Raw genomic sequence first — 22500 nt, 5'->3', positions numbered from 1 at the left:
AAGAAGAAGAAAAACGAAAAGAGAGACAGATAGGGGTCTACAAAATGCTAATTGTTTTGCGGTTTCTCGTTTGTACCACTTAAGTCAACGCGCCCATTAGGGTCGGACCAATCACAAACTCCGATACTTCTTGGTGTCACCCGTCGACGGGCGCCCGTGCGCCGATGTAATTATAGAGCATGCCATTGGTTGAATAACGCGCATTGATTTCCAAGCCCCAGTCTTCGCCCGCTGAAGGGAATTTTGAGGCCAGAGAGGGAATGAAGCTAGAGGGGATACACCCCTCCCCCCTCCAACCCTGCTTCCCTCCCGTGTTAGCTTGTGTGTCATACGCTCTTGCCTTGCACAGTCTACGTCTGTTAACGTTTGCCTGCACGTGCGCGCGTGCCAGTTGGTACACAGCGTACCTGCATTGTTCTTTTCGGGTTAATACTGTGCTGTGCTTTGCAAAACGAAAGCGGCGGTCCCACAGTCTTTTCTTTTGGGTTTATGATTTTTTTTTCTCTGACCGGATGAGACTGACAGAAATGGTGCGTTGTTGAAACTGCCGAGGAAGGAGATGAGAGAGTGAAAAAAAGTTAATGACGTGGGCGCCATTTGACCTCGCCGGAAATTGACAGGTAGGCGTCTTGATCAATATTTTTCGCTTTTAGGGATATAACGTCAGATTGACAGCCTGGATGAGGATTATTAGTCTTTTTTGTTGTTGGTTATGCCCTTTTGCGTTTTTACTAATATCCGGTTTTCGGGGTTGGAATCTGTGTTGTGCTTCAAAGAATAACACGGCCGACGAAACTTTGGTAAATCTTTGTTTTCTTGTTTCCAATATCTTTTGATTGGGTTTTGATTTCGCGTGTGTCAATTTGTGAATGAATAAGTTGCTTGGTGTAGTTGTTGTACTGCCCTGTAGGCCCACATCCGTCGGCTTCGATTTACTTTATGCAAACTTTGCTGACTTAGGAACTAACGATTGTTATTCTAACGACTTCGCGGAGTCTGTTTACCGAACATTCAATGCCACAGCTTTGTGCACCGAGCTTCGTGAAGCTGACTCTGTGAAGTCGACTCCACCTAATTACTGTCAGGCTTTTAGGAACATGTATCTTATTGTGATCGTTTCAGCAGCAAACGCTTGCAAGTTTCCAGTTAAGTTTACTTTTAAATAAGAAGTACACAGTGTACTGTGTAGTATAGTCCTAAGCCAAGGCGTCCAGTGTCAAATCAACAGCACTTCGGTCAAAACATAGCATCTTTCTTATTTTTCCGTTGTTCACATGCGAACTAGGAGTCACATATCCCTACGACTGATGGACATTTTGTAAGGGTTCAGAGAATGTTCCAGCACTTGTTTGTTTGATGGCAGCCTGTGATGGCGAAGATGGCAAAGACACTCATTATGGCATTAGTAACTATGGTGATACTGATACTGATAGTGACGTTGTTACTGATAATGATGACATGCAGATTAAGCACTGTGCTGATCGGTCTTTGGTCAAAGGATAAGCACTGCAAATGAAACGCAGCATGGGGGGGGGGGGGGGGGGTTAGAGCGACAATAAAGAAGTAAACAGCAAGTCACGTGAAGCGATATACATACAAATATTGAGTCAATCTGTCGGTCAGAAACTAAAAGATCAACACAAAGAAAACAGCCTAAACCCGAAGACTGATATATATATATATATATATATATATAAAACATCAGAAATTGTGAAAGAAACAATTGAAAGTCAGCAGAGACTTTCTTCCGAGATTTGTTAAAATCTCTTAGCAGAGATAGAGAGAGAAGTAAGTATCCCTTCACAGACAGCCTATTGGGAGCATCAGACCCTCCTCAAGGGGGACCGAGATTTACAGAGCAAAGTCCCTTTGTGGGGGACGTATCGCAAGGTAATCTAGTCCTGAGGAGGACCATTAACTAAACTATTTTAGGTAATACATGAATTAACTGTTTTTTTCCGTCAGTTAATTCATGTATTACCTAGTTAATACACGTATTCCCTGGTTTCACAGATTAACTGTAACATATATACTGTCACACAGACAGCCCTATATTAGAGAAATCAGACCCTCCTCGGACGGGACCAAGATTTCAAAGAGAAGCTAACACCCCTATAACAAACTTTTTTGATGTTTTAAAATAAAATAAAAATATAGTTTTTTTTACAAACTAAAAATTACATTTAAATATAATGCTAATGCTTTAGTGTTTCGTTTGTCGTTTATTAACATAATGCACCACCACTGCAATTTCTCCATGTGCGATAATAAAGTTAATTTGATTTGATTTGATATGAGACTGATTCGATCAGCTCGCCTCCGCGAAGCATGCGAACGCCTAATTGATGTATTTTCTTTTATTGTGAGTTTTGAGAGTAAGCATAGTATATCTATATATTTTTGGATCGATTGCTTAAATTCTAATCTTAAGCAGAATGTCCAAACTGATTAATTATGTTTAAGCTTCCAAGCTGTAATGCAGTCCCATAGAAGATTGCTTGACCACAATTTCAATCCAATTCGATCGAAAAATTAGAGCGTGACAGTGCCGCTTCAACTGTCACTTAAAGGCGGGTATGAAGACAGTCATTGAAAAAAGTGGGGGAAAAAGGCCTGGGGCTATCATCGGGAAGAATGTGTTTGTAAAGTCTCATGAATTTCGCTTCAGTAGTTTTCTCGTAATCGCTCCACACGCACTCGCACACATACATATATACACACACACACACACACACACACACACACACACACACACACACACACACACACACACACACAACACCACCCTCGTCTCGTTTCCTAGTCTATGTTAAAACATCTAGTCAAAATTTGACTAAATGTTAACACATCAGAAGAGAGAAAGGAACACACACACACACAGCAAAGGAGCGGAGAAACAAACAAACAAACCACACACACACAAAAAACGAACAAACAAATGAACAAATACAAATGAAACACATTTAGAAAGCATAACTAGTTACAAACCCAGTTTTTAAAAGAGCAAAACAAGAACAACAGCGCCGACCTAAAAGCAAACACACACACACACACACACACATACTCGTCTACCTACATCTGTGGGGTACTTTTGCCCTGCCCTAAAATCACTACCACTGTGAGGTACTTGATAATTACCACTTATTTCGAACAGTTGGGCTTAAATGTCTGAAATGGTTTCTTTTACTGACAAATGAGATGCTGTGGGTCTGGATAAAAGCAATATTAATGTAATAGCTTCTGAAAAAATTTGCAAGTATTACACCATCATAATGGGGTATTATGCATAATGAATATTCATGAGCTGACAGGAAGTACCTCACAAAGTGTGTGTGTGTATTTTATTATTAGCTGTTGCTTTGAACCTTTGTGCTGGTGATGTCATGTGCTAGAAATGTCATAATATATTAATAATGTAATATGTTGATTGCTTTTGGTCCTGTGTCATCCGTTACACGTGTACACACACTAAATATGCTTTTTTGTGTGAATTTGCTCCTAAAAGTAAAAAAATATGTTTTATGTTACTGTGTCAAATATAATCATCTTTGGAGTAAAAATACTGCGTTTTCTGTAAAATTTCAAAAAATCATGTAGTATAATAATAATAATTAATAATAATATAACCATGGTCACACAAGTTTTTAATTTAAATTTTATTAATCTTAAATTAGCGAGGCTCTAAACTAAATTTTATTAATTTTAACTATAGAAATGTCTGATGAAATGTGATCAGAAATGATATGGTAAACTGGTACATGTATTGAATTCTTGATTTTGGAAGGAAGAATGAGTTGTGGATGAATGTGCTGTGTGTCTGTAGTGTAGTGTTGTGTATGAGTGTACTGTGTGCCTATAGTGTAGTACTGTCTATTAGTGTACATGTACTGTGTGCCTGTAGTGGAGTGTTGTGTATGGTGTAGGGGAGGGTGGGGCAGGTAGGGTCAAAAAAATCCTTTTTCACTCTCATTCAAAGATTAACCAGTGAAAACATTTCAAACAACTTTTTAAGAAAACTTTAATCCTTTTGCAATACAATAATTCAACATTCGAAAATAAATCGTTCTAATCATGAGAGATAAACGATAAATAAAAAGGTCACCAAAAATACCCAACCTGCCCCACCACGGGGCAGGTTGGGTACCCCTGTGGGGAAGGTTGGGTCAACTTGAGAAAAACAGCTATTATCCTGCCAAAATAAAGGTAAATTAATAAATTGACTAGCTGAACGATACCACAATTAACCTGTGTACATAATTGAGATATGAAAACAACCAACCAAACAAAGAATTGTTTGTTTGTTTATTTGTTGCTTAACGTCCAGCCGACTACGCAGAGCCATATCAGGACGAGGAAGGGGGGGATGAAGGGGGCCACTTGTCAAGCGATTCCTGTTTACAAATGCACTAACCCATTACTTGTGTCCCAGCAGGCTTTAGTAAAACTAAATTAATACCTACTGGAAGATTACCAGTTTCCAGTATGTTAAAATAGGCTTAACCTATCTACTGCTGGACTTACATCAGAACACTAACAGATTAAACTATACATGAATCGCGAGACAAGCGGCAAGAGAAGGGATTTTTGGAAAAAATACAGGTGAATGAGCAAGAAGGCAGAAAAAAGAAAATTCATGAAGAAAAAGAGAGCATGACAGGAAAGAGGAACCAAAAATCTACCTAACAGCAAACTAGAAAGCTCCTGCGGTTCCAAAAACAGGAGGGGCCTTTAATTTCATAACCGCAGTGCCCCACTGCGGGAAACCAAACAAAGAAGAACAAGAAAATTGCCAATAGTAACAACTTACCAAAAACAAACACGAAGCAAAAAATAATATTAAAAAACATCAATGGAAAATAACATAACTTCGCATGTCTGTGCGTGTTGTTATTAAAAACATAACTGAAATCAGAGGTCAGGGTTGAATACAAATGGTGCCGTTGCTGTTGCAATAAACAAAACCTGTCATTCTGTAACACAAACAATATTTATAACTCATACACATGAAATACACGCACCCATCAACACACAATCGCGCGCGTACATACAAACAAATTCACCTATGATTCATATTTCATGCAATAACAAATTTATCCTACATACGTGAGAGAGACACTCGTGAGATAATAATCGTTCAAATCACACGTGTGTATATCATGTAAATGAGGTCATGTCAAGCAAGTCTGGCAGGGACCTGTTTTTCCACTGCTTACAGGGCTGAATATTGGCGGTCGCCCGATCGCCCCCGGCGGGTTCAAATCGCGTCGGGCGGGTTCGAAATTCTGCTGAAATCGCCCGCCGTGCGGGTTCAAATTTCGCTGAAGCACAAAGTCGTCTGTCACTTCTCTACTGCCCACTCATCCCCCCCCCCCCCCCCCACTTTGAGAAGGACTCAGGACTACCACCAATCAAGGCCAGACACAGTGGCTAGACAGCTACCCCTCTCCGCCTCACTTGACCGTGTCACCACCCCTCCAGTGCCACGAGCCGCTGGCGATTGCATCAGCAGTCAAAATAGCTACTACCCCCCCTCCCTCCCCCCTCTTTGCGCTATTCACTTCAACCCCTCTCTTATCTTATTCTGCGCTGACCAATCCTTCAGAGACTTTCCTCTCATATAAAAACTCGGTCATTGACCCCGGGTAAGAAGGTCAGTGTCTGGACAGGCAGCTGTGTTCAGATTGCAAGTACCGATCATTGACCCAGGTCTCAAGGCCAACCAGCTTTTACAATGCCTCGACTGCAGGACATTTTCAGTTAAATACACGTAAGTAAAATATGTAGGATAAACAGAATACTACATGGCTTTCGCTCGCAGTTCAATATTAAATTAAAAAAACTCGTGTAAATCTGGTACGACACAGCAAGCCATGTAGTATTCTCTATATGTAAAGAAGGGGCAGGTTGGGTAATGACGGGGCAGGTCGAGTCACTGACCCAACCTGCCCATACCCTACCTGCCCCGCACAGGGTGCACAAAGAAATCGGTCTGTTACGTTTCGATTCAATTTAAATACGAATTTAAACAGCACAATTCACTTCTAAAATGAATCAGGTGTGTATACTAAAGATATCATCCATGAGCACCCTGTTAATTCACGTATAGAACAAAAAGTATGAGAGTCAAAAAAGTCACTTACTGTCAAATTTCATGGTGAAACCACCGGATCCATACTTGCACATCACTACCATTCAAACAAATTGGCGATAGGGACGCACTGGGACATTCAAAAACATAGATCGGAAACGAAACGGGAATATCTTTTCAATTGTGAGAGTTATTCAAGGTGACCCAACCTGCCCCTGACCCTACCTGCCCCACCCTCCCCTACTGTGTGCCTGTAGTGAAGTACTGGATGTTAGTGTACTGTGTGTGCCTGTATACTGTCCGCCTGGATAGCTCAGTTGGAAAAAATACAGCTGAATGAGCACCCAGAAGTCAAAGCAACCAGCAAAAGATCGAAGAGAGAAAATATAGAATGCTACTTTGACACATATAATTTCGTTTCATTTTAATTTTGCTTTACGGGTCCCGCGGACCACGAAGGCCAAATCAGGACCCCACATGCTTAATAACTACAATTTCAATTACCTACACATCAATCATTGTCAGAAACCCACAATAAGTCAGTGACAGTTGCCTTAAAAACCAAAAAACAAAACAAAAACACACAAGCCCAAAGCCTCGCCATCCGCTACAGTGCTGAACCAGCGCAGTGAGCCAGCCGTTGAAACCCACCGCTCACCCAGAGTCCTCAGACCCACCACCACACAGCCACCCTGCAAGCCGCGTGACTCCGGGCACATGAGGTTGGAAAACAAGCCAAACTCCACGACACATATATATTTACTCATGAATGGCCAAAAAATACGGAGCTAATACCTACTTTAGGAAGATTGTGTCATTGTTACACACGTACATCCATAAAGCAGTGTCTCCATGCGCGAAACAACTTGCGGCAGCCGCAAGCTGTGACGTCATTTAGTCACAATGTATTGCAGGGATTTCTGCCGCACGGCGACCGCAAGCAATTCGCTCCAGGAGCGAAAGAAAAAAAGAACGCATGCGGCAGAAATCACTACAACACATTGTGACCATATTACGTTATAACTTGCGGCAGCCGCGCGGCGACCGCAAGTTGTTTCCGCGCAAGGAGACACTGCTTTATGGATTTTTTTTTTTTAATCCAAATCACACATTTTTGATGAGAAATTTGAAAATAACCAAAATGGTTAAAATGACATTACAGGATTTTTGACAAAAATTTCAACTGGCCGCAATAATTCAATAACGCATTCTAAATGTTTATATTTCACACACTGACTCATTGGAGTATATAATACACAAACCATGGAAAGTTTACAATGACAATAGTTCTTTTAGTTTGCCAGTTGTTCTGATCCGGTGTGAGAAAGTCTTTTTTTCCATGCCGCGACGTTGGTTGTTTCCGTTTCAAGTGTTGACAGATGAAGGATTCTGAACTCTCTTGAGTTCTCGCTTTCTTTTTTCAATTGCATTCCTAACAGTGCACTTAATTTTCAGCCAAGATTTTGCCTGCAGCAAAGGTTCTTTGGCCAGAATGTTATCGCAATCCGCCTTTGCGGGAACACGAAAGCTGTCAATGAAGCTGCTGAAATGCGTACAGATGGCTTTGTTCTGATCTGGAGAGAGAAAGTCTTTTTGTCCATGCCGCCACGGTTTCTGCTCCCTTTTTTTGTGCAATGCTCGTTTCTCATTCTGACAAGACGAGGAAACTGTAGGAAGTTCATGAGATGATGCTGTTGAAGAGTTTCCTTCTTCAGCAACACTGTGGCTGGTTGATGTAGTATGAGCAGGCATCAGGTCATCTATTTCCACCTCTTCTTCTTCCTCAATCTCAGAGTCTTGAAACTCCAAATCTTTGTTCAGATGGATGTCACTGAGAGATTTTCCTTGAAACTTTGAGATCTCCCCAGTTTCCGCTGCCATCAACAGACGGCTTACTTTCGCCAACTGATATGTGTCACTTGGGAGCCGATAGTACTCACGATGCACCAAGATATTGTGACCTAAAAATCCACAGACTTGCTCCAGTTCGTGCTCGCTTAAGTTCAGTATTTGTGAGACAGTAGCCAAGTGCTTCCGAAGCTTTGTGCTGGTGATGTTTTGTGGATTCTGGGCCCCGCTTGCTTCAACGGCTTCTTTGAGACAGGTGTGACCAGCGAGATGTTGCTCTGAGTCAAAATAAGGTCTGGCAAAGACGTACGGGTTGGACGACCTTACACCAACCTCTTCACGAGAAAGCAGTAGCTGCTCAATTTCGGCATGCATTGCTTTCGTTAACAGCACAGGCACTCTGCGTCCTCTTTTGCCACACACCTCAACTCGTGTGAAGTGAGCGACAAGTTCTTTCTCCATGTCCGAGAGAGCGCTTAGGATGTCATCCTCAGGCAAGGAATTCTCCTTTGCCGCTTCAAAGTCTGTAAGCAAAATCCTGGCAGCTTCACCACTCCTGCGACGATTGAACATGATGATGTTCGACAGTGAAACCTTAGCAAGAGCATGCCATGCTGCAACTGTTGGCTCTGACCTCAGGGTGTTCAAGCACCGTTCCCTTTCCTCCGCCATATATTTTGTCACTTTCTTCATGTCTTCCGTCAGTGGCAGAACATGTGGCTTGTTGTTTTGCTTTGAGGCCAATGTTGAGAGGGCAGCAGATGAGATGTGTTCTTTCCAGTCAGAATCGCATAGATCCACGAAGTCCGCAGACACTTGCTGCAGTTCACTGTTTCCCTCTATGAGTGCTTGACTTCTCAGAATTGTCGCACACTTCTTGAGAGAATGCCCAATCTTAAGGGCCAGTGATGGATTTTCATAAACATGTGTGAGTGAATCATACCCACAGAGTTTTTTGACAGCAGAAATCACCACAAGGAACTTGTCGGGACGAATACAAGATTGAAGTGCTGTGATTGTAGAGTCCTCTTCTCTGGCTACCAACAAGAACCGGGCAAGCTCTCTGATTTTTTGCCGCATGAATTGTCGTCTGTGCTGCAAGTGGCCATGTTTCTGATACAGTTTTTCGCCGAACTTCACAATGAGGTGATCTCTTTTAGCAACAAAAGTGAAGCCATCAGAATGCATGCCATCAAAAATGTTTTCCTTCAAGCCTCCGCTGCACTCCATGTTGGATGGAAGCAAAGATTCAGCTCTGGATATGACGTTTCTTCCGTTTTTTGAAGTTTTCCGGAATTTGCAGCGTTGTTGGTGCCGCCACAGTTCGTTTCTTACAAAGAAGCCCAGGCAAAATTCACAGGGGATGTAGCACAGAGGGTTCACTTTTTCTGAGGGTGATCGCCAGGGTATTAGTTTACCCTTGTTTTTTTTAAGAACGCGACAGTTGTGATTATAGTTACCAAGGTTCCGCACTCTTTCCAGCAGAAAACGCCTTTCTGCTGAGTTCTTGGGGTTAGACAAAATTTCCACTATTTCAGGTTCCTTCTTATGTTTCGAAAACTGGTGTTTAGCGAGGTTGGTGCTTGGGGAGTTACAGAACTTGCACCAGTTCTCTTTATCGTACACTCTTTTGCCATTTGTATTTGCGGCAATATGGATTCTTATGCCGCTTGGTCGAGTATTGGTCGACGATGAAGGTTTAGATGCTGGCTGGGATGAAGATTTACTCCCGCTTGGTCGAGTGATGCTTCTGGACGATGAAGAAGAGGGTGGCTGTGATGAGGTGTAGAGACCTGCAGCTTTTAGAGATTCAGATGGAATACCTGGTGACCACCTTGCACCTGTTCACACACACACACAAGAACGCATACTTTTATTTTTTTATTCACAACTTACTGAATTTTTTTAGCTAGAGTCAGAAATATTATTACATATTGCTTATAGCCCAGCAGACAGACAAACTAAAAACAGAGTTCGGAATTGGTGAAACCAAAATGGTCCCACCGCTCGATCACATCTCCGACAATGGCCGATGTCAAAGGTCAGTTTGCCGTGGACCAATAGAATGTACATAGGCATAGGCATGTGCAGTCAATCAGTGTAACATTACACATGATTACCCCCACCCCCACACCGTTCATGTTAACTTTATTACTTGCTCAAATTGCTGTCAACATACCTCAGTCTTTAATTACAATGGAATACAACAAAAAATTCCATAACAAAACAAAAACACTTATCAAAGAAAACTTACCTCTTTTTTAGAAACTACATGATTGTTATCCACATGTAATCCTTATTCAACCTTTTTAACGTAATACGAATGCTAATAAAAAAAGGATGAGACTAACTAACCATCAGATTTACGTAGAAAGGGAAAGATGATGGACTCATCGGATTCACTGGTGGTCCCTGGCACTCCACATGGTGCTGTGGCGTCATTGTTGCTCGAGTCAGTGTCATCTTCTGAGCCGGGAAGATAGTCATCGTCCGAGTCGCTGTAAGAAGACCACTCTGGAAACAAACAGATTTAATTAGGCCAAAGAAAAAAACAAGAAGAGCAAAGCTCATACGACTCACATGCATGACCTTGACCTCAATATGACCTTGACTTTCAAGTGACCTTGAAGGTCAAGGTCAAACAACAACATGGCAAATTACACTAAGAACACATTTTTTTGCAACTTTTGCAAATTTTTCCTACCTAAATACACATGACCTTCACCCAAGGTCAAGGTCACCCAAGACAAGACTGTTAATTTTAACAACCAGAAGCACAACAGTGTTTAGTATGAGTTTCTACCAAGAGACAAGGTCAATTTTAGTGGTTCACAGACCTGTTTTGGTCACAATTCAGAGCGGTCAAAGTGACCTTGACCTTGAAGATACGTAACCAAAAGTGTATCAGTATGAAAGAATAACATGTGCCTCACCCAATTAGGAAAGTTTGGAAGAGTTAACTTCCATAGTTAAGGGTCAAGGTCACTTTAAAATATGCATACAATCCAAATTTGAAGGACCCCTGTGACCTTGACCTTGCAGCAAGATCAACCAAACTTATATCAAAAGATAGGGCTTACTTTGATCTATAAACCACGTATAGGTGAGGTAGCCATTATCAATAGCTTGGGAGAAAATTGGGAAAATGTGAAAAATAGCTGTTTTTGAGACAACATTTATGGCCCCTGTGACCTTGACCTTGATGCAAGGTCAAGTTACCATGTATGTTTTTTGAGGCTCACCATGCACCATCATGCCACATTTGGTGCTGATAGGCCTAATAGTGTCTGAGAAAAATCCAACGTTTAAGTTTTCGGACGGACGGACGGCCGGCCGGCCGCCCGGACGACTAGGGTGAGTACATAGACTCACTTTGCTTCGCATGTGAGTCAAAAATACATGTTAAGGTTGTTAAGATACTCTGATCAGAATTCAGGACAACTTGATAAAAACTTGGTATGAATGTAGGTTACACATAGGGATCAATGGAAATGGAAAAGGTGGGGATAGTGTGCACCCCTTCTTCATAAATTTTAGATACCCCATAGACCCAGTGAATGGATACACACACTACCTGCTAACGTAAGGTAGATGAACGCACACACACACAGTTTAATATTTTTCACACAATCATATGAAAGTGTGCACCGCTTCATTTTTGCTTCTTTGCCCAGTAGTGTTCTCTTTCAGATATGGTTGACAATGAAGGAAACATAAATTGAAGTTGAAAAAGGCGCACAGATTTGTCAGAGCTAACACAATGACTACCTCACAATGTGTGTGTACCACCACAACCTTGGCTTTGGATTAAATATACACATTACCCCACAATGATGTTAAGATGCATGGACACACACACATATGATTAAAAAGCGCTGGTCATCTAAAAAACTTTTAAAAAAATGCACATCAGACACTGATCAGAATTCAGGACAATTTGATAAAACTTGGTATGAATGTAGGTTACACATAGGGATCAATGGAAATGGAAAAGGTGGGGATAGTGTGCACCCCTTCTTCATAAATTTTAGATACCCCATAGACCCAGTGAATAGATACACACACTACCTGCTAACGTAAGGTAGATGAACGCACACACACACAGTTTAATATTTTTCACACAATCATATGAAAGTGTGCACCGCTTCATTTTTGCTTCTTTGCCCAGTAGTGTTCTCTTTCAGATATGGTTGACAATGAAGGAAACATAAATTGAAGTTGAAAAAGACGCACAGATTTGTCAGAGCTAACACAATGACTACCTCTCAATGTGTGTGTACCACCACAACCTTGGCTTTGGATTAAATATACACATTACCCCACAATGATGTTAAGATGCATGGACACACACACATATGATTAAAAAGCGCTGGTCATCTAAAAACTTTAAAAAAATGCACATCAGACACTTACAAAACACTTTTCAGTCAGGTAAGACCAAAGGACATTACACTCAATGAACTAATGTGTTTCTGAGAGTTCAATGACCCATCAATTCAAAGCAAATAATTATACTAGGTACCGGCAGTGCTATCAGCAGCAGTGCGGGAAAGGCAAAACTTGAGTGAAATATGGCACTTTTCAACTTACTCTGCTTCAGCAATTACTAACCAAATTTTAAAAAAAATGGTATCAAAATAAAGATCATTTTTTCAATCTTTTATTAATGTGTCTTGTTTTGTCAAATATGAGTGTGTGAGAGAGAAATTTAATTCCAAACTTGACCACGGTCGGCAAATCCCTCGGTGGCTGACGCTCCTTTTCTCGCGTTGCTTTGAACCACGATCTACAGCTGTTGGGGAAATTCCTTTCTCCTTGACCCCACAACCTTCAAATTAGCATATAATTACCATATTTTGGTTCATCTCTTCCTGTAGATTGTTTTCGTATAAGTTTTATTCCCAAAGAATGGATGGAAAATTTTGAACTTTTAGTTCAAAACTATTGCTTGTTTTTAAACCTTTGTATCTCACAAACCGTACAAAATACACTGCAAGTCTTATAGTGCGCTGGAAAGCTTGTTTTCTGCTGAAAACAGTGATATACGAAACTAAGAGGTCAGGTCAATGGGAGCCAATCGCAAGCCGGGAAAGCCGACCTTCACATTCAAACCACACACATGTTCGCATGTCAACAATGGCGAATCGAGGTTCAAATGCTGCGATTGAGAACAGTACAGATTACCCTTGGCTCAACGCATTCAGGCCTTTCATCGGTAAATATTGTTTTGTTTTGTTGTATTAAAGTTATCTAAAGAAGCTTAGGCCTATATTTTGTTTCTCTTGTCTGTATCTTCGTGTAGATTGTAAATCAAAGTGGTGAAGTGGACCGGTCTGAAATTGTACTGTGTTTCGCTCATACGCTACTGGTGTCGAAGCTTTTTATTTTTCTTGCTGTCTTTCCTGTTGACTTTATGTACTTTGGTTGATACTTTGAACTTATTTGATAGTATTTTTGTCATTATTGTAACAGGATGGCACATTTAAGCGTAGATATTGACTGTTGTGTACGAAAGTGTTAGACCGGAAGTAAGGCGTCGAAGGTTTCAAAGAATAACTCAGTCAGGTTTCGTTTTCTACTATTTGGCTTTTTTCGTGTTGTAGCCTGAAAGAAATAATTCTTTACGTGAAAAGTGCACCTTGTTTACACGCAATTGCTTCTCAGATATAGTTTTAGAAGTGCAAAAGTCCACATTTAAGTGCTCTCTCTCTCTCTCTTTTAAAAAATTTTTTTTAGAGCAAAAGTGAAGTAACTATTATCATAGAGTTCAAAACAAAACACAGATGAGACAAACCATTTGATTTAAAGATGTCAATTTACTCATGAGTTTTGTTTTTATTTTATTCAGAAGATGACAACTTTGATCGACTAAGCAGATGGATGTCAAGCGCAGGACGAGGAAGAAAAGTTGCCCTCCCCAAGCATCAAGTCCTTACAAATCGTCTCCTCATCCAACTTGATCAGTTGCGGCTTCAGCTTGGGAAATCATGGGAGGATATGGAGACTCTGTTTTCTTCCATCTGTGACAACAGTCTTCTTCTTCATACAACCCTGAAGGAAGAGGTCAGGCGTGCAAACAAACAAGCTGCTGAAGTCCACTCTAGTGAAGGTGATATTGTTGCATTTGTGTATGCTGATGTGGGCGAGGAAATTAATACCAGAAACATTGGGCCCTTCTTGCAGAAGTTGTGACTTACAAGACGCCATCTTCTGTCTCCTGACTCTCTGTGTGACCTGCCCAGCCCTACAGAACTAGTGACAAATGGGACACTAATTGACTTACTCATGTTCCAGAAAGACGAGAGGCATACTTTGTGCAGGCAGTGGTTTACACATGTTGGACTTAACATTTCAGACTTGTCTGACAAGCAGCTTAGAGCAAGACTCGACAAAGTACGCAAACCATATGACACTTTCTCTAAAAGTCTGCACAGAGGCAACAACGAGGCGAAGCTGAAAGACTATTTATTTCAACAGCAGTCTCATTTTCCCCTGGTATCTGCGATGCCTACTGTCCCGTCTGTTGTGCCTTGTGCAATAGAGAATGCACCTGCAACACCCCCAGCTGACCATCCAACCGGAGATGAATTGACTCATCTAAAGATTGCATCAAGTGGCAGGCAGTTAGCTGCACTACGCAGGAGCAATGAAGAGCTCAGTGGGAGTCTGTTGGAAGCAAAGAACCGAGAGATGATTTACAAGGACCTTCTCAAAGAGAAAACTCAAAGCGTAACCACCTTGCAGGCAGACTTGACAAAACTTCAAGGCAAAGCTGAACGTAGTGCATCTCACATAAAATGTGTGGAAACCCAGTTGTGCAGTGCCAAGGAGTACATCGGCAAAATTCGGCAAACAAACTTTTACAAGAGACTGAAAAGGCAGGAAACCAACTTAAAAAAGAGAGAAGAAAATCTGAAAGATCATGAGGATGGTGGGTGCATTCAAACAATTGAGCGTCTGAAGCACAAACTCAAGTTGTGTCAGACTGCTAATTCAAGTCTGAGAGCCAAATTGAACAGTGTGAAGGAGAAGCGACAACAAGACTTGGACAGACATAATCAGCTGACTGCTGATCTTCTTGAAGAAGCTGTAGTACATACTGTGAAGACAACAGAGGAGGGCCCCAGGAAGAAATTCACGCATGATGTCATCAAAACTACCATTGGACTCATTTCTTGTGGGGTTTCTGCAAAGAACAGTGGCCATGTCATCCAAACAGTTGCGCGCAATCTGTTCCACACCGATATCGACGACAAAGATGTACCATCTGAACGCACATCTCTGCGGTTTGCGGATCAAGGGCACTACCTGGCTAAATACCATGTTGCCGAGACTGTGCTTGACTCTGACAATTTTGATATTCATTTTGACGGAACAACACGGGACCACCGGAAATATGTGGGTCAACAAGTGACCACAAGTGCAGGGTCCCTCAGCTGTGGATTCACAGAGGTAGCTACAGAAGACGCCAAGACTCTTGTGGATGTTACCGTCAGTCTCCTCCAAGAAGTGGCGCAAGTCTACGACAAAGACGACACAGAACGCTGCTTCAAAGCAGCTCTGCAGAAGTGTTCAGGACTGATGTCTGACAGAGCCGCTCCAAACAAGCTCATGAAGAAAGACTTCAACGACCTCAGAAAGGCAACCCTGGGGACAGAGGAGGATCTCCAGTTCCTGTACTGCAACGCCCATTACTTGCTTGGACTTGGTGAGTAAACACATTTCACAGCTTTGTACATGTGTTTCACTGTATCAGTGTCTGTGTCTATTATAAAGGTTAACCTCTATGCAGAGTGTGCTGTAAATGTAATGTGTAAATGATACATTTTTAAGTCTGTATTTTAAACTGTGTGTTTGTTCTGTATTACTATCTAGTATCACTTTGTATCTCTACAATGTCAGCAAATGTGTGTGAATCACTGAATGCTGTATCTTATATTCTTAATTCTGACTGTTTCAGGCACAAGTGCAGAGAAGTCACTGAAAGAACTACAGACCGAGTGGGGGCAGCAGCGTATTGGCCGAGACAACGCAGCTCAGTTTGGACATTGGCAGGCAAAGGAGGCAGCAGCTGTTCGCTATGTGCGGATGGCCTGCGAGGTTCTAGGACCCAGGGGCGATGATCAATGTGGCTGCAGAGATGCATGGCTTGCATACTGTGAGATGACCAACAAGACGTCTACTGTGCCAAGCTTCAAATCTAACCGGTTTAACAGCATCTTTTATGGTGCAACAAAGCTGCTGGCACACCGTGACGACATCATAGAGTTCCTGTCAGATTACATGCCGAGCAGGAACCAGAAGCTGGAAAGTGTGTTGAAGGATGCCCAGAGTGAAGAGGTGAACGTTTTTGTTGCCACGCTTGCCATGGTCTACGAGAGGATCACAGGACCTTACTGGACTCTACTGTGTGCTGGGGAGACGAGCTATGCAGAGTTTTTCTTGCCTGTTGTGGAGCTGCACGCACAGCTGAGAGAGTGGAGAGATGACAGTGCCTCCATTTTCAGCCCCCATGTGCCGTCACTCTTCAGTATCCAAGTACCAGACGCATCGTCACTTGCAGCACTCCTAGATCTGGATGAGGCGACACAACAGAAAGTGCAGCGTGCCTTCAGCCACTTCTGTGTCAACTTTGTTGCTGTCACTGAGCGACAGTTGGACGACTTCCTGCCTGGTGGCCGATACCATGCTGTTCAGGATCCACAAGTGTTGGAGCGGCTGCGGCATTCACACATCACCAACCTCTTGGGAGAAGCCTGCTTTGGGGATCTCGATATTTCCATTTACACGCACCGCAACTCCTCAGTCCACCACCACAGCACTCTGACCATGTTGAAACGGAACAAAACAATGAAGGCTTGGTTCAACCAGAAGTCCAATGAGGAACAAAGGCAACTTCTTCTGAATGCATCCAGTAGTGGTCCTGAAATGCGAAAGCGTCACCGAGAGAATGACAGAGAGGTGAAAGCCAGCAAAAGACAGAAGCTACAGCTTCAGCAGCAGCGGACAGAGGCAGATCGACAGAAGAAGGCAAGGGAGAAGGCAGATATTGCTCAAGAGATCCGTCAAGATGGGGGAGCCTGCAGCAGTGCTGGTGATGTCGACAGGCTGCTAGAACGAAAAGCTCTGCAAAGAGAAAAACTGGCTGCTCTGAAGACCCAGATTCGCTTTTTCCGGCATGTCCTGGGATTCAAGTCTGAGCTTCTGAAGCTCACACAGGACCTTCCAGGCCTGGAACAGTCTCTGAAGGAGTTCCTTGCGTCCCAGGACCCATTCCCAGAACACAGGGACAGGGTGGACAACAACCTTGATGAGGAAGACGAGCCATCAGAGTCCGACTCCTCTGCTTCAGAGCATGAGAACGACCAGCGAGTAGATAGCGACGGGTTTTCATTTGCCCAGACAGGTCAGACAGTGGCAGTGTTCTACGATGAAACATTTCATGTGGGCACTGTTACAAACATTCTAAGCGCAGATGAGGCAAAAGTAAACTTTTTAAAGAAGAGCTCTCTGGACAACAACAGATTTTCTTGGCCAGCCAAAGAAGACAGTGACACCGTCAGCAGTGTGTTTGTGTTTGCATGGGACTTTTTGTTAGAACCGATCTCCACAAATGCACGGATGTGGCATGTCCCAAACAGCACTCTCCAGGAACAATATAACTTGTATGTGGAGAAGTACTGTTGATAAGTAAAACCAGGCAGATCACAATCAGTGAGTAAGTGGATTTCTGTCATTTGTGATTCAGTTTCGTTACAGAAGGTCTTTACTTTTTTCTGATATTTTTAAGAATTAACTTTCAAAAGTGGTGTGTTCAATTTCCACAAAAGAGATGTATCCAAGAGTATGTTGCATTTTGTGACTGCTGTCAAAATTTGATGCATATTTGTCCAGTAGTTCAAAAGTTACAGGCAGTTAAAGTTTGCATATTTCAGGGTTCCTCCGATCTTCATTTCCGCCTGTCAAAATGGTGAAATTCCTGATTTTGGCTCCCTCATTGTGACTGAATGAAGACAACCACATGTCTGTAATTGAAGATTTCTTAAGTATATACTATTGAGAGTAGAAATCAGAAGAATTAATGTGTTTTGATGTCTTTTTGTTTGTTAAAAAAATTCCTAAACGTGCCCAATTATCAATTTTCTGCCATTTGCCACGCCCCCAAATAGCCTTTTTTTCAATATTGACAGCTTCAGTACAAGTGTATCTCTACATCCTATCCTATTTCATTGATATTTTTGTGTTCTGCAGGCACATGTTAGCAAGATAAACTTGTTTAAGATGGGCATTTACTTAGTACTCAAATGGTGTGTGACCTCAAAAATGGAGAAAATGTGAATACGCACCGCTTAACGCTAACTGTAAACTTTAAAAATCAGATATCTCAGGAAGTATTTGAGATAGAACCTTACTTTTTGTTTTGTTATTCTTGTTTTATACAGAAGAATAAGAACATCTCAAAACATTAGGAGATTTTTCAGACTCATTTTTTGACTGCCGGTACCTAATTATACATGGGTGAAACCTGGCAGCTGTTGTTGTATATATAGCTCTTTCAGAATATAAAAATGCCTGGGATCCTGAAAAGTTTCACACCTGATTATACAAAATAATATAGAAAAGATGAAGGCCTCACCTCTAGCAGGTTCGGCTGGTTGACGAAATCCCCGCCTTCCGTCGCTGGTCTTTGGCCTGGCACCCTGCCCTGGACTGCGTGAAGACTGAGGTGGGCATCCCTGGCGCCCAGGGAAGTCCCTTCTGTCGTTGCCACGGTGACCACCCCGGCCCCCACTGTCCTCTCGGTTCCTGTCGCAGTCACCGCCTGACCTCCAGCCGGTCTTGACAAAGCGGTCCTCGCCCTCTCTCTCCTGGTTTCTCTCTCGCTGTCTGCCCTCTCGCTCTCGGTACCTGTTTTTTCCCTTATCTCTGTCTCTTCCTCCGTCTCTATCCCTTCCTGCGTCTATGTCTCGGTCTCTGTTCCTCCCCCTTCCTTCGTCTCTGCCCCGACCTCTGTCTCTTCCGCTGTCACTGGGTTTAGATGCTGGCTGGGATGAAGATTTACTCCCGCTTGGTCGAGTGATGCTTCTGGACGATGAAGAAGAGGGTGGCTGTGATGAGGTGTAGAGACCTGCAGCTTTTAGAGATTCAGATGGAATACCTGGTGACCAACTTGCACCTGTTCACACACACACACACAAGAACGCATACTTTTATTTTTTTATTCACAACTTACTGAATTTTTTTAGCTGGAGTCAGAAATATTATTACATATTGCTTATAGCCCAGCAGACAGACAAACTAAAAACAGAGTTCGGAATTGGTGAAACCAAAATGGTCCCACCGCTCGATCACATCTCCGACAATGGCCGATGTCAAAGGTCAGTTTGCCGTGGACCAATAGAATGTACATAGGCATAGGCATGTGCAGTCAATCAGTGTAACATTACACATGATTACCCCCACCCCCACACCGTTCATGTTAACTTTATTACTTGCTCAAGTTGCTGTCAACATACCTCAGTCTTTAATTACGATGGAATACAACAAAAAATTACATAACAAAACAAAAACACTTATCAAAGAAAACTTACCTCTTTTTTAGAAACTACATGATTGTTATCCACATGTAATCCTTATTCAACCTTTTTAACGTAAAACGAATGCTAATAATTATATAAAAAAAGAATGAGACTAACTAACCATCAGATTTACGTAGAAAGGGATAGATGATGGACTCGTCGGGTTCACTGGTGGTCCCTGGCACTCCACATGGTGCTGTGGCGTCATTGTTGCTCGAGTCAGTGTCATCTTCTGAGCCGGGAAGATAGTCATCGTCCGAGTCGCTGTAAGAAGACCACTCTGGAAACAAAGAGATTTAATTAGGCCAAAGAAAAAAAAAATACATGTTAAGGTTGTTAAGATACTCTGATCAGAATTCAGGACAATTTGATAAAACTTGGTATGAATGTAGGTTACACATAGGGATCAATGGAAATGGAAAAGGTGGGGATAGTGTGCACCCCTTCTTCATAAATTTTAGATACCCCATAGACCCAGTGAATAGATACACACACTACCTGCTAACGTAAGGTAGATGAACGCACACACATACAGTTTAATATTTTTCACACAATCATATGAAAGTGTGCACCGCTTCATTTTTGCTTCTTTGCCCAGTAGTGTTCTCTTTCAGATATGGTTGACAATGAAGGAAACATAAATTGAAGTTGAAAAAGGCGCACAGATTTGTCAGAGCTAACACAATGACTACCCCACAATGTGTGTGTACCACCACAACCTTGACTTTGGATTAGATACACACATTACCCTACAATGATGTTAAGATGCATGGACACACACACATATGATTAAAAAGGCTGGTCATCTAAAAACTTTAAAAAAAATGCACATCAGACACTTACAAAACACTTTTCAGTCAGGTAAGACCAAAGGACATTACACTCAATGAACTAATGTGTTTCTGAGAGTTCAATGACCCATCAATTCAAAGCAAATAATTATACATGGGTGAAACCTGGCAGCTGTTGTTGTATATATAGCTCTTTCAGAATATAAAAATGCCTGGGATCCTGAAAAGTTTCACACCTGATTATACAAAATAATATAGAAAAGATGAAGGCCTCACCTCTAGCAGGTTCAGCTGGTTGACGAAATCCTCGCCTTCCGTCGCTGGTCTTTGGCCTGGCACCCTGCCCTGGACTGCGTGAAGACTGAGGTGGGCATCCCTGGCGCCCAGGGAAGTCCCTTCTGTCGTTGCCACGGTGACCACCCCGGCCCCCACTGTCCTCTCGGTTCCTGTCGCAGTCACCGCCTGACCTCCAGCCGGTCTTGACAAAGCGGACCTCGTCCTCTCTCTCCTGGTTTCTCTCTCGCTGTCTGCCCTCTCGCTCTCGGTACCTGTTTTTCCCTTATCTCTGTCTCTTCCTCCGTCTCTATCCCTTCCTGCGTCTCTGTCTCTGTTCCTCCCCCTTCCTTCGTCTCTGCCCCGACCTCTGTCTCTTCCGCTGTCACTGTCCCCCTCCGAATCTCTATCTTTCCTCTCTTTGTCTGGGTCGTCCTCTCTGCTCCTGCTCTCTCTCGGGCTGCGGTCACGGTCTCTCTTCTCTCGCTCAAACTGATCTTGGTCACGGTCTCGTTCTTGGCCGGAAGACCTCTCCCTGTCTGTGCGAACGGGATCTCTGTCTCTGTTGTCGTCCCTGCTGCATCTGTCTCGCCCACTGTCTTTGTCTCGTTCCTTCTCTCTGCTCCTGTCTCTCTCCTTGTCCCTCTCCTTCTCTTCTTTCAGCTTATCCTCTCTGGGTGATCGTGACCTTCTTGCCCTCTCCTTGGACCTTGACCTGCATGACCTTTCGCTGCGGTCGCTGTCTCCAGGGGAGCAGCTCTGAGAGCGCCTCATCCTGCTGGACTCCGAGTCCCTGGACTTCTCATCCCTATCTCGGCCTGCAAATAAGAAAGAAAATACAATGAACATAGCACAATTGAGTTTTTCAAATTCACTTTGTCCCTTTCTGAGAATTTGCTTTACCCCTCTATCTGTTGATCCAGACATGGGATGATACAACGACACGTCTTATTCTACGATCGATAGACAAGGGTTAACCTTCGCAATACCCGCTAAAAAACTTACGCGCAGTACCTCGTGGGTGCAAAACAACCCATGGTTTTTACATAGGCACTAACTTAATAGGCACTAAGGCCGTAGGACATTATGTACTAAATGAACTAATGTGTTTCTGAGAGTTCAAATACCCCATCAATTCAAAGCAAATAATTATACATGGGTGAAACCTGGCAGCTGTTGTTGTATATATATATATAGCTCTTTCAGAATTTAATAATGCCTGGGAACCTGAAAAGTTTCACACCTGATTATACAAAAGAATACAGAAAAGATGAAGGCCTCACCTCCAGCAGATTCGGCTGACTGATGAAATCCTTGCCTCGTACCCTGCCCTAGACTGCGTGAAAGCTCAGGTGGGCGTCCCGGACGCGCATTGAAGCCAATGGTGTTGGTCCTATTGTCCGTTTTGTTCCACCTCTTCCACTTGTACAATGCCGACTAGGAGTTTCTGCCACCACACAGAAAAAATGTTATGTGAAAACTTTTTTTTTTCAGGCCATATTTTCACTGAATTTCAGGCAGCTATTCGTTGAAGGTGTTACATTTTGTATTGTTGTATGTTCGTCTTATTTGGGGCGAATACGGAAACCCTGTTATTGATATTTAATCTCTCACCTGTAGTCAAACGCTCCTTATTCATATATGTATATGAGGCCATCCACGATACTGGGCATGGCTTCCATGTAATTACACAATGTTGTGTCATCACAGGTGTGATTTGGGAGAAAACACTTATTGGCTGTTTAATAATGCCATTCTTTTATTATGCCCTTCTCATATATTGTAGCTTTATATGTGATCCAGTTCAAAGTTGTTTGCTATAAAATTGTTTTGGTGACAGAGAATCAACTTGGAAACCATGTAACCAACATCATGATCAGCACTTGCGTCAACAAAAAACCCATTTTTCAGCCAAACTGTT

The 22500-nt window shown here is 42.6% G+C and overlaps 2 protein-coding genes and 1 long non-coding RNA gene across 4 annotated transcripts in view; 2 read left to right on the top strand and 1 right to left on the bottom strand.

Moving 5' to 3' along the window:
- Positions 1 to 424: 424 nt before the first annotated feature.
- Positions 425 to 22500, top strand: part of LOC138956364 (uncharacterized) — a 128099-nt gene continuing 106023 nt past the window's right edge. The window contains exon 1 of the long non-coding RNA XR_011452633.1: positions 425 to 620. This is a non-coding gene — a long non-coding RNA (uncharacterized lncRNA). The remainder of the gene's footprint in view (positions 621 to 22500) is intronic.
- LOC138959274 (uncharacterized) overlaps positions 4002 to 22500 on the bottom strand; it is a 31803-nt gene continuing 13304 nt past the window's right edge. The window contains exons 7-10 of the mRNA XM_070330680.1: positions 19637 to 19795; positions 18573 to 19112; positions 10292 to 10450; positions 4002 to 9777 (exon numbers count right to left, since the gene is read on the bottom strand). Of these exons, the coding sequence (XP_070186781.1) occupies positions 7454 to 9777; positions 10292 to 10450; positions 18573 to 19112; positions 19637 to 19795 (3182 nt within the window). The 3' untranslated portion in view covers positions 4002 to 7453. The remainder of the gene's footprint in view (positions 9778 to 10291; positions 10451 to 18572; positions 19113 to 19636; positions 19796 to 22500) is intronic.
- On the top strand, positions 12858 to 18523 carry LOC138959275 (uncharacterized). 2 transcript variants are annotated; one of them, XM_070330681.1, is made up of 3 exons: positions 12858 to 13151; positions 13785 to 15644; positions 15897 to 18523. In XM_070330681.1, the coding sequence occupies exons 2-3, from the start codon at positions 14222 to 14224 to the stop codon at positions 17621 to 17623; spliced, it is 3150 nt and encodes a 1049-aa protein (XP_070186782.1). In that variant the 5' UTR covers positions 12858 to 13151; positions 13785 to 14221; the 3' UTR covers positions 17624 to 18523. The 2 variants fall into 2 exon arrangements, with proteins under 2 accessions (XP_070186782.1, XP_070186783.1); XM_070330682.1 differs by lacking the exon at positions 12858 to 13151 and having other exon boundaries at positions 13287 to 15644.

This window comes from Littorina saxatilis, linkage group LG2 (genome assembly GCF_037325665.1).
Source record: "Littorina saxatilis isolate snail1 linkage group LG2, US_GU_Lsax_2.0, whole genome shotgun sequence".
Lineage (NCBI taxonomy): Eukaryota > Metazoa > Mollusca > Gastropoda > Littorinimorpha > Littorinidae > Littorina > Littorina saxatilis.
This window is presented reverse-complemented; position numbering and strand designations above follow the sequence as displayed.

What these genes read in the sequence shown, in the direction of transcription:
- LOC138959275 (XM_070330681.1), top strand. Translation starts at nt 14,222, where the DNA reads ATGTTCCAGAAAGACGAGAGGCATACTTTGTGCAGGCAGTGGTTTACA. An exon ending in CCATTACTTGCTTGGACTTG is followed by an intron (nt 15,645 to 15,896) that starts GTGAGTAAACAC and finishes TGACTGTTTCAG; the next exon opens with GCACAAGTGCAGAGAAGTCA.